This window comes from Cryptomeria japonica, chromosome 10 (assembly GCF_030272615.1).
Source record: "Cryptomeria japonica chromosome 10, Sugi_1.0, whole genome shotgun sequence".
NCBI classification, from domain to species: Eukaryota; Viridiplantae; Streptophyta; class Pinopsida; order Cupressales; family Cupressaceae; genus Cryptomeria; species Cryptomeria japonica.
In genome coordinates, this window is record NC_081414.1 from 693,207,213 (window position 1) to 693,220,231 (window position 13,019).

Here is a 13,019-nt window from a genome sequence, read left to right on the forward strand (position 1 = left end):
ACCTGCAAATCCAAGTAACACTTACAATGCTGGCCCTTGTGTTTTCAAAATGTTTGATAGATAGATATATATTTTAGGGCTTACCACTTCTTAATGAGAGAAAAACCCTTATCAACCCAACTCTTAATATATGTTAGGTGGAAAAGATGTTGAATAATAACTAGGGATAAAGGATAACAATATGTTGTTATTGGGTACAGAACATGCCCTCCCTTTTAAAGAGTTTTTTCCCTAAAGCTAGTAAAAGATACTAACTAGAAAAGAACAAAGTGGGAATGATACTCTCGCATACTAGTGGAGTAGATGCTAAGAATGGAACCCTCTGCCACCAAATGACAAAATATGGCCGAAATCAACCCACTAAACAATACATCCTAACAAAACTTGTACATGAGAGTAGGGGCCTTCTAGTGCAAATTTGTCTACTCCTATGGCCTTCTTGGAGTTGACATGCTCTCTTTGCTTTCCATTTGCTTGTTGACAATGCTTCCAAATAAATTCCTCACTCTCTAGAGTTTCATCTCCTACTGTTATGCCTCACTACTTCACATTGTATAGCCTAACTGTGCTCTTCCTAAGCATCTGCACCTCTAACCCAACAGTTCCCTCTTGTTCCAACAAAATACTTGCCTTGTTTACTTGCCTTGTTTACCAACAAAATACTAAAATGGTGATTCTTCCTATTCTGGTTTGCCTATTGCTTCATCTGATTTTGACTTACTGTCAAATTGCCCTTAAACAATGTTAGTACATTCTGAATTTCCTCCAATGTGTCAGTTGTTGCCAATACCTTTCTTCTGTGAACATCACAATCCAAAGACCAAAGAGGCTTGTAACCATATAGTGCTTTAAAAACACTTATCTTTAATGCAGAGTAGTAAATAGTGCTGTTCTGGTATTTTGCCAAGGACAACCTATATACTCATTTATCTTGTTTGAGGATGCCAGCTATTGTGTTCTTCCAAATGAAGCTGGTAGTGATATTCCTATATATTTTTAAAAACCCACAGGTCCAACAATTTGTGGTGGATGCCAATGGCTCAAGGGCCTTACTTATTAGAGGTGATCCCATTTAGAGTTAAATGTGATCTTGAAAGAATAGTGTGTTATTCTGATTCTTGTAATGTCCCCTACTTGTTATAGGCCTTGTAGCAATGATTTTCCTATTTTAATACATTTATAACTTGAATTAAAATGATTAATGAGTAGACAAATACTATCTAATGTCTTTAATTAAAGTTCATTTTAATGAATATATGAAACAACTTATGATCTTAACTCTATCGTACGAATTATAACTGTTATTTCTGAATACTAACAACAGTGTATAAAGTAAACATTGTGACTTACCTTGTATTGTAAGAATGCAGCCTTGGGAGAACAACCTGCACCCAAGAAAGCAAACACCTACATACATATTCCATTATTATAATTAGATCTAATCTATTCAAGCAGATAGAGTTGGGTAGTTGGAACATGAGAGGGGTTGCACGGGTTTGTTGTCTACCAAGCCCAAGGAATGGTTGCTTCTAACCTCCTTGCTAGACTTGACAGCCCATGTGGCTTGCCCTTCAAGTCCATTACCCATACAAGTCTTACTTTGTGGGTTTGCCATAGAGGGTGCAATCTGGCTCCTTGACTCCAAGGGTCCTTATGATCACTTGTGAGCCCCTCGTTGCCACTCGATCACACCTCTATCCATCCCTCACAAGATGCACAAACAAAACTTATTCATTACATATGAAATGAAAGGGCATTAATAAACCAGTCACTATATCATCAACAGTTACAGTCTGATATGATTCATATTACAGACTTGTTTCCATATGGCTAATTCATTTTCTAGTGGATTAACAGAGATACCATTCAGTAGAATTTACATTAAATTATTATGTCTTCATTCAGATATGCACAGTAAAGTAACAGCATATTGCTCAGTAAATATGTATTTCTAACATCTGAACATACCTTAGTTCTTATGCAATAAGGTTAGGGTGGGAGAAGTAGATTCTCACAGTTGTGAGTATGCTGAATAGGCTCTTCCAACTGAGCCTATGCTGTCGTAGTATTTCTTCCCTCCTTGGATTCATTTCTGCCTTCTGTTCTTTTCTTCTTTTTAAGTCTTCAGCGATTCCCACTTTCTTTATTTTCCCCTCTACTATATCCTTGTGTTTCTTCGGTGCTGATTGATTGTTGCCTTATTTAATTCATTGCCCCTTATGTTGCTCTTAATATATTATTGTTGCTGCTCATTGCTTACTGCCCTTAGGATTTATCTCTGCTTATGTCTGCTGTTCCATCCTAGGATATTTTATCCCATTCCTTTATATCTCTCAATGTGAGGGAGAAGTCACACCTCTTCATCATGTATGCCCTTTGGCAAGAGGCACACCCTTTCACCATTAACACCCTTTGAAAGAATGCAACTCTTCATTATTTCTGCCCTTTGAAAGGGACACAACCTTTCACAATTCAGATCTGCACTTCTTGTTGTAGATTCAAGTAGTTGTTTCAAATAAATTTCTCTTCTCCTTTTTATACTCATGTTTGAGGGAGTCACAGCTTTTCATTTCATGCCTTTTAACCACTCATTAAACTTAAATAAATTTTAATTATTTTAATATTTATTCTTTTATATTTTAATTTTATTATTAGTATTTATTATTAAATCTTATTTCAAAATGGGGACATTACAATCGACCGAGCCTTCCCTTTCTTAGCTTCAGTAATATTCCATGTGAGCTAGTTTGTACTAGTGTCATATTTGCAGCCTTGAAGTTCTTCCAACCAGGTTGGTTTACTTATAGAGATGGCACTAATATAGCCATCTCATTTGAATAGGACAAATCGTCTGCAACCACATTATCTTTCCACTTATAGAATACCTCAAAATATATGCTTGCAATCTATAAATCTATTTATATTGCTCTTCCGTAAGAATTACCTATCTAAAAATGTTTCAGACTAAGATGGTTAGTCATCATTAAAAAATTAGTCTTAAGGAATAATTTATGCCATTAGCTACTGCATGTAGGATGGCGATCATCTCCTTACCATACATGAACGTGCACTTTTCTTTGGCAAACCTTCTGCTTTCAAATATTATGGGTCAGGTTCCTTGTGATAATATTTCATCAAATTGAAATCTTGAAGCATCACAATTAATAACAAATGCTGGGAAAAAATTAGGGATGATTAAATCAACAGAGGCAGGGGCCCTTTTGAGTTATTCAAATAAAGCTTATGCTCTTTTTGACCAAAGAAAGTAATCCTTTTTGGTAAGTTTAGTAAAGGGTCCGATTATTGAATAGAAGTTTCTCACAAACCTTCTAGTAAAAATTTGGTAATCCTAAGCAGCTTCAATTCTTCTTGTGTGTCTTGAGTGTAGGCCAATCACATATGACCTGGATCTTTGCAGAGCAGGGCATACCCTCTCTACCAAAACAGTTTAGGCATCATGCTTAAAAGATGGCAAGATTACTCACACTTGAACTCCTTACCATATAGATCTTTTCTTGCTAATGTTGAAAGAATGCTATTCATATGGTTAAGATGTTCTATTAGTGTTTTACTGTAAACAAGGATATCATCAAAAAATACAAGAAAAATTTGCAAAGAACTTATTGAAGACCTTGTTTGTCAATGCTTAGAATGTAGCAGGAGCATTACCAAGGGTAAAAGGCATCACTTTGAATTGGTAGTGTCCATAGTGACTTCTTCATTTTGAAGGTGATAGGGATCTGGTAAGATCCCAATTCAAGATCAATCTTGGAGAAATAATTGGTTCCATGCAACTCATCTAGTAAGTCATGGATCCAAGTTACTGGAAACTTGTACTTGATGTGATCTGATTGAGTGCTCTATAGTCAATACACAAGCAATTGGATCCATCCATTTTCCTACCTAATTCTGTTGGTGCAGCATACAGACATTTTCAAGGTACAATGATTCTAGTTTCCAATAACTCCAGCACAAGCCTCTCATTTTTTTGAATTTTTGAAATAATCATACTTGTAAGGACAAACGATCATAGGTCTCCTTGTTGTAACAACCTCAATGATACGCTCATCTTTTGTATTGAGGGCAAGTTCCTATGGCAGGTCCTAAAAACAACTTGATGCTTATGAAGAAACTTGAGACTCCTTGACATTTTTTCTCAGTTGCCAGAATGACCAACATCCGTGCAAAATAAGTGAGTCATGAAATCACAGTGGCCCTTGAAAATCTTTTCCATCTAACTAGAGTTGAGTACCTTGATCCCTTTCAAAGATAAGGACCTGATTTCATCCAAACACAAGAGTCTTGCATGTTCTCGTGTAAGTGGTGCCTTTGGTGACTTACAGATGATACTTAGCAGAAAAATTGTACTTTGAGACACTTATGTACAGTGGGCTTTGTTTAAGTAATCATTGGCAAACAATTGACTACAGATGACCTTTCCTAAAGCTTGGCTGTTTATAGAGAATTGTTGTGGAAGATAGGTGGCTTGAGGCTGCACTATTAAATGAGAGGCAAATTTAAAATGAAAATAATTGGATGCATGAACACTACTCCAAATGGTTCCTTATATAAAACAAGGAGGCTTCTATAAATTTTTTTGAACACACTAGTCTATTCACTAATCCAACAGTAATAGGGGTCCTACCACAACCACTCACTAAATGGTGGTGTCTGCATTTCAAAGTATATATTTACCTTATAAACCCCACATGGATCAGATGAAGAAAGGTATGAAGAAAAAGCCCTAATATCTCACATAAATACTAATGACTCTTGGATCATAGATAGTGGATGCTCACATCACATGACAGGTGATAAACACAAGTTTGTTATGTTAGAAGACTATGATGGAGGCTATGTAAGATTTGGTAATGATGCACCATGTCCGGTAAAAGGTAAAGGATCCATAACACTTCTTGACAATGCAAAGTGCAATGATGTTTATTGGGTTGAAGGTTTGAAATACAATTTGTTGAGTGTAGCACAGCTAAACAATACAGGATACCGAATAGAATTTCAGAAAAGAATTGTCAAAGTTTATGACAAGCATGGAAAGTTAGCTGCTATCGGGACACAAACAAAAGGTAATACATTTCACCTTGACTCAACTCGGAATAAATGCCTATATGCAAAGATAGATGATACCTGGTTATGGCATAAAAGGTTTTGTCATGTAAATTTTGATAATCTGATCAAAATAAGCAAGAAGCACCGAGTAAAAGGTCTACCGAGTCTTGAAAAACCTGAGAATGCTATCTGCTGAGGATGCCAGATGGGCAAAATGACAAGATCAAGCTTTACAAGTAAGTCTTACACTTCTAAGGGAATTTTAGATCTTGTGCACACTGATCTTTGTGGTCCTATGAAAGTTCAAAGTTATTATGGTGATAAATATTTCATATTATTTGTGGATGATTACTCAAGGATGATGTCAGTTATGTTTTTAAAAGAAAAGTCAGAAGCTTTTCAAATGTTTAAATGGTACAAGGCAAGAGTTGAAAATGAAACAGGAAGACAACTGAAATGTCTTAGATCAGATAGAGGAGGAGAGTTCACATCTGATGAGTTCAACTTATTCTGCAATGATCATGGTATTAAAAGACAAGTCTCTGCACCGAGAACTCCACAGCAAAATGGAATAGCTGAGAGAAGAAACAAATCTATTGTGGATTGTGCTAGAACCCTGATGATTGAAAAGAAAGTGCCACAAACATTTTGGAGAGAAGCAATAAGCACAGCAGTTTACACCCTGAACCGAGTACAACTGAAAAAAGGAACTTTGAAGACACCATATGAAATCTGGTATGACAAGAAACCTAATGTAAGTTATTTTAAAATCTTTGGAAGTAGATGCTATGTACACAAAGATGATAGAAATGACAAGTTTGATCAGAAAAGTGAAGAAGGAACATTTCTTGGTTATTCTTCTAGAAGTAAAACATTTAAATGTCTAATCAAATCATCTAACAAAATAGTAGAAAGTGCAAATGTGAAAATTGATGAATTTGCAGAAAGAAATGATGAAGGAAACTCCAAAGAACCAGAAGATTATGATGAATTCGTCTATGTTCAACCGACAAGTCTTATCGAGAGAACTGTTGAAAAAAATGAAGAGAATATCTCGTTACCGAGTGATGAAGAAGATCATACAGAGCCTACCGAGCCTGTATTAGCCAAGTATGTCAGAAGACATCATGCATCAAGTCAGATTATAGGAGATAAGGATGATCCAGTGATGACAAGGAACAAACTGAGACAGAACACATGTCTGATATCTGAATTTGAACCGAGAATAGTGAAAGAGGCATTTAACAGTGAAGATTGGATAAATGCTATGACAGAAGAGATTGATCAAATCAAGAAGAATGACACATGGACACTGATCCCAAGACCGAAGGACAAAAATGTAATCGATACAAAGTGGATTTTCAGAAACAAGTTGAATGAAAAAGGAGAGGTCATTCGCAATAAAGCTAGACTAGTTTGCAAAGGTTATGCTCAAGAAGAAGGAATTGATTATGGTGAAACTTTTGCACCTGTGGCTAGACTTGAAGGAGTAAGAACATTGTTGGCATATGCTGCTTATAAGAATTTCAAGGTATATCAAATGGATGTCAAATCTGCATTTCTGAATGGTATATTAGAAGAAGAAGTTTTTATTGAACAACCTGAAGGATTTGTTGAAAACAAGAATGAAGATCAGGTATGTAAATTGAACAAAGCTTTATATGGTTTGAAACAAGCACCTAGAGCATGGTATGAAAGATTGCACTCTTATTTAATCAAGATTGGTTTTATAAGAACAAGTGAAAACAACAATATGTAAATGAAGAATGATGAAAATGGAATACTGATCTCAGCCATATTTGTTGATGATATTATCTTTTGTGGAAATGACTCTCTATGTAAGAACTTTGGAAATGAAATGAGCAAAGAATTTGAGATGTCATTAATCGGTGAGATAAAGTATTTTATAGGTTTACAGATACTGCAAATGAAAAATGAGATTTTCATTACTCAATCCAAATACATAAAGGAAATCTTGAAGAAATTTGGAATGGAGGATTCAAAATCAGTAAGTACTCCTATGACTACCAATTGCAAATTATCAAAGAATGATGAATCTGCATTTGTTGATGAGACACTTTACCGATCTATGATTGGAAAGTTACAATATGTTGTTCATAGCAGACCAGACATAGCACATGCAGTAGGTATAGTTGCAAGATTCTTTGCAGATCCTAAGGAAACACACATGACAGCAATCAAGAGAATTTTCAGATACTTGAAAGGCATTGAGGATTATGGCTTAGTATGTCAGAAAGGAAATGACTTTGATTTAAAAGTTTATACTGATGCTGATTGGGCAGACAACATTGATGATAGGAAAAGCACAAGTGGAGGAGCTTTCTTTTTAGGAGAAAGACTAGTGAGTTGGCTTAGCAAGAAACAAGGATGTGTTTCACAGTCAACAACAGAAGCTGAATACGTTGCTGCAACATTGAATTGTACCAACATAGCATGGATCAAATAACTGTTGGAAGGTATAAATGAGAAAGTTACCGAGCCAATAACTATATTCTGTGACAATACTAGTGCCATTAACATTTCAAAGAATCCTGTTATGCACTCTAAGACAAAGCACATCTCTATCAAATATCATTATTTGAGAGAAGAAGCTCAAGAGAATAAAGTGGTGTTGGCGTATGTTAGTACAAAGGAACAAATAGCAGATATCTTCACCAAGCCACTGCCAAGGGACACTTTTGAGTATCTCAGAAGTAAGTTAGGGGTCCTACCCCTATCTTCTACTCACTGACCGAGTTTGGTGAAGGCATCAATTCGATGACTCTATAGAATATCTTTAGGAGTTGATGCTGATTTACACACTTTAGGAGGTTATCTAAAGGTGTGCAGGAAACAAATATAGGGAACAAGAATTGAAGACAAAATGCTCTGACCGAGACTAAGTTGATACATAATAGTAAGAATTCACTTCATACAGGAAGAAATTATGTTTTAGTTCTTCACTTTTTGGCATTGTTGTCAAAGGGGGAGAAAACTGAAGAAAAGCAAGACTGAAGAGAAAAAAAGAGAAGACTAATGTATGGGGGAGAATTCTGATGACAGAAGGAGAGCATTTCAGCATTTCAGAATCTCACAGCAATCCAAATCAATTAGGTCAAATCAATTGGTTTTGCCATTAATGCCAAAGGGGGAGATTGTTGGCATTATAACAGACAAGTAGAGATTGTTGGCATTTCAATAAGGATATTGAGAAGGTTGTTGATGATTATGGGTATAACTGATTAAGGATGATTACTATCTTAATATTATTATTTTGTCATTGATGTCAAGAAATTGATTTTCTAATTCAGTATGATGTTGCCATATCTTGAGAAGTATGATTTGATGAGTATAAAGATGTCGGTAAAAGACACAGAAAGAATATGATGAATAAGGGGAGAAATAAGTTATTCAATGGGCAACTATTACCGAGTTCGACAATGATGAGATAATGATGTTTAGATTGTTTTGATATTATACATACGTTATTGATTGTAAGCTTAATACTATACTATGTTACCAAGCAAAGAACCTAGTCGGTAAACCCTAAGGAACCTAGTTGGTAAACCCTAAGGTTATCGCTATCGGTTAATGAAAGTGAAATGTCTACTGAGTGAAGTTTAGTATTTACCGAGTTGCAACCGAGTAATAACAGAATGCATTGAATGAATAAAAGCATTATGTAATGAAGGAAGCTGATGAGCTGGCTATGATTAAATGATTGGTATGTCATGAATGAAGTTTGTTAAAGAATCTATGGCAAAGGAAAATCGGCAAGAAGATCTACAGCTCAGATTGAACCGCAATACCCTAGCACAAGTTCCAAGAAATGTATGCAAGTTCCAAGGCGGGGTAACACGTTTTCAGATCGGCGAATACATTGAACCTGGACAAAGTTTGAAGATCTGATGGCTATGATTGATCATGGGAAATGTGATCAAGGAGATTAAGCGGTTAGCTATTGTTTATAAATAAGGAACTGTTGATAAACAATGTATGCGGGCAAGTGTATGCACAGGGATGCTACATAGTGATTACCAAGCATTGAAAGTTGAAGACCTGTTTTGAATAACAGAGTATAGAGCCCAGCAGATGGACAAGATTAGTTCTATGTCTATATTGTATTGAGCAAATAAGAATCTGCTTTAGCATTTTAGATGTGAAGATGCAGATAGATTTTTATTACTGTGAAGTGACAGAAAATCTCTTAACCGAGTGGACTTAACAGTCTTATTTGTAAAACCCTCTAGCAAGGTGACATTCTGATTGAGTGTTTTGAAATCCTTTAACAAGGTCACTTCTAACAAGATGAAGATCCTAACAGATCTGAGGGAAATCCCTTAACCGGGTCACATCTAGCAATGTGTTTGTAATCTTTAACAGGATTTGCTTTTAACTGAGCATACTCTAGAAGAGTATATTTCTTAGTGGGTCCGAAATCCCATAGTGGTTTTTTCCTATTTGGGTTTCCACGTTAAATCTGGTGTTATGAGTGTTATGATGTTTATATGCTTGTGAGTTTACATGTTTAGCAGTTTTGGTTATATTACTAAAGTAAAGGTTACCGAGGTTGAATCTGATGTTTTTATGGAAGATTAAGTTTTTATGATTCACCCTCCCCTCCGCGCCCCCCCCCCCCCCCTCCCTCTCCCCCCCTCTCATCTTATTAGCTTGGCATCTGTACTTACATTAAGTATTAGAACTATCACAATCTATTGCCACAAGATGGCCAAAGATCTAAGATGGCCTGTAGTGGAAAGTCCATAATGGACTAAAATGTTTCATGTATATGCAATAGAGAGATACCAGGGGTAGAGTGGATGAAGTTCTAACATTGAGATGCTACCTATATGCTAGCCCTTTCATCTTCTACATAAACCATCTGTCATTGCTCTACCTAGTGTGTAAGCCTATAATGCATGGATGAGTGACTTGCTGGTTTTTACTATTTTATTGCTACAAGATTACAGCCAATCCAAAATGTCATGTGATGACAAACTAGCTTTTGAGAATAAATATGGGGACTGCTAGATGGAGTTCTTGATTGTTCTGCTCATGCTCAAACATTATTAGAGATAACAAAAGAGTTGATCAGGCTAACAGGTTAAACTTAGCATTCACAAGTTGTCGAATCATGTAAAATTAAATTTCAAAAAAATCAATTTCACATAGCCAATCATTGATGTTACATTCTATTACTGAAATTTGAAACAATTTGTCAACTAAGATTTTTGGGGGTGGTTGCTAGTTAGTAAAATTAAAGATGACTTCTTTTCGGTCATCTTGAAAATAGAGAAACATCTGCATCTACTATGTTCTTTCCTTGAATTCATTGAGATGAAATTTTATTAGTAGATCAGCAAATGGACAGAGCGACTTTGGTAGTCAGTACTATTAATTTGATGCAATTAATGTTTTCTGTCTGTTTGCATGATAAATTTTGCTTTGCTTGATTTGCAGGTAGAAACAGTTGAGGACTACGATGAATACTGCCATTATGTTGCAGGATTAGTTGGTTTGGGATTGTCTCGACTCTTTCATGCAGCTTCTCTTGAGGACTCGTCTCCAGATTTGTTGTCCAATTCAATGGGATTGTTTCTTCAGGTGGAATACTTGATTTGGCAGTTTTATTCCTTTCTTCTTGGTGTAATATATCGTACATAAAAGATATTTTCATTGCTACCATAGGCTATATTAACATGTATTTCATATGTTGTGTTCAGAAAACCAACATTATTAGAGATTACTTGGAAGACATAAATGAAATACCAAAATCACGCATGTTTTGGCCACGTGAAATATGGGACAAGTACACCATCAATCTTGAGGTAAATTTGCTGCATGCTGATTACTCTAGAAATGTTTTAAGTTTTGGCTAACCAAGTCTAAAACTTATTGTTTCTTTTTTTCTTTTTTTGTGGTGCCAGCATAAATTTGATGCCCATTTTACAATTTTGAATCCTCATGGTTAACATTTTGTGCTGCTGACTTATGGCTTGCTTTGTTCAACTTAGTCCATTTTATACTGTGCTGACATCAGAATGATGAAAATGTATATTTGGAATAGAACGAAGATTGGTTAGGAGAAATGTTCTACCAACCTATAATTAAACACATTAACATTAATGGCATCACTGCCTCCCGCCAATCAAGAGAATTTTTATGCTCTTATCATGTGATCAGTTCCAGCACTGCTTGGTTTTCACTGATTAAAGGGCATGTTCGCAAGTCTAATGTTATTATAAAGATCCAAGTGTAAAATGTTATCATATGTTGCCTGATCCTCTGTATTCGGATTTTTCCTTCTTTCCGATTTTCTCATTTTTTTCTTATCATTTGTGAAACTTATCTTGTGAACAAATTTTGCTTAGATCCTAAGGAAAGACGACACTATCTTATCATGGGAGTAAGTCTTTGTTCATATCCGCTGGCATTCTATATATTGCTTATGTATTGTATTTTGGTTGGACTAACACAATCTAAAATTTCAATTCTTTTATATACATAACATGAAAGTTTCTTTGACATGCTTGGTCAATGCTTGATTCATTCTTGCACTCTCTGAACTGCTGGTATTAGATTTACCTTTGTACTTGTTTTTTCTATGTGCTTTATTATTTGATAAATTAATGTTATCAGGCTTTGAAAGAGGAAGAGAGGTCAAAGGAAGCTGTTCAATGCCTTAATGAAATGATAACTAATGCACTAAGGCATGCTACCGACTGCCTTAAGTACATGGCAGCATTACGTGATCCAGCTATATTCCGATTTTGTGCTATCCCACAGGTATGTTTGACTTATTGTTGCTTTTTTGCTATTTGTTGGAATCAATTTATTTATTTTTTTGTGCCAGAAGGGTAAACTCTCTTTTTTCTGAGTGAGTTTGACCCTAGGCGATGTTATAAAACTTATTTGGAGCTCACATTTCTATTGTAAACTATTTAGGGCTCTAGTTCCATCTGATCTTGAACTAGAGACTTTTGCTTGGCAATGGCCTATTTTATTCATTACACCCAGCTCAACCAACAACACTTTATTGATTGTGGCTACAGCTTTTTTAAAATATTTTTTATGGTTTGCTTCACATTTATTAATAAAATAATAAATAAGTATTTCAATGTCAGCCACTAGTATATTATAGACATGAGTTCAAGTGTACTTTTCGTGTCTGGAGATTTATTTACATTGTTGGAGCAGTTTGTCTTTTTCATGTCCTATGTTGTCTAATAACGTGCCTATTTCATCTCTCTTTTTCACCTTCGATCTGTGCCAAAACAAATACCTTGAAATTTATTTTGAGTCTTTTGGGTGGATTCATCTTAAACACTTCATTTGCATATAACTAAAATATCAGTGATATAAATCTTTAATGTTAAACAATTTGTCTTGAGTTACACTGACCTACTTTGATCATCAGTGCTAATATAAGTTCTTCCTTTTGTCCTGGTTCGTCACTGTTGATATTACAATTATCTTCTTATTGAAAATTGGCTACTGTAAGCAATAACTTCAGTCTTTAGGAAACCGAAACTTTGGTGGTTGATTCAGAGAGCAAAAAAGAAATAGGATAAATAATAAATAACTAACACATTTGTGTTCACCAATGACAAGGTTAAAAATTTTGTTCAGAAATTTGTTCTTTCCATATGAATTGCATGTAACTAGTAACTTATAGCATAATTATGTTGTATGGCAAAGCCTTGAAGGGGAAGAATGTTTGTGGCTGTTGATCGTGTCCTTTATTTTTGCAGATCATGGCTCTGGGAACGTTAGAAATTTGTTATAATAATGTAGAGGTATTCAGAGGAGTTGTCAAGATCCGGCGAGGTGAGCAATTTGAAAATTTCTTTGCAATAGTTTCTTTATAATAGAAACAGAAAAATCTTTAATCGTAGTTCGGCTTACAATGTTAATGATTAAACTTTCCTGTTAGTCTTTGTAATTTTCATCAT

At 35.2% G+C, this 13,019-nt stretch overlaps 1 protein-coding gene across 4 annotated transcripts in view; it reads left to right on the top strand.

The window, feature by feature from the left end:
* Positions 1 to 13,019, top strand: part of LOC131076579 (squalene synthase 1) — a 121,047-nt gene that overhangs the window by 83,723 nt on the left and 24,305 nt on the right. For all 4 annotated transcript variants that reach the window (XM_058013827.2, XM_058013824.2, XM_058013829.2 and 1 more), the window contains 4 exons: positions 10,528 to 10,671; positions 10,791 to 10,895; positions 11,707 to 11,853; positions 12,819 to 12,894. In XM_058013827.2, the coding sequence (XP_057869810.2) occupies positions 10,528 to 10,671; positions 10,791 to 10,895; positions 11,707 to 11,853; positions 12,819 to 12,894 (472 nt within the window). The remainder of the gene's footprint in view (positions 1 to 10,527; positions 10,672 to 10,790; positions 10,896 to 11,706; positions 11,854 to 12,818; positions 12,895 to 13,019) is intronic.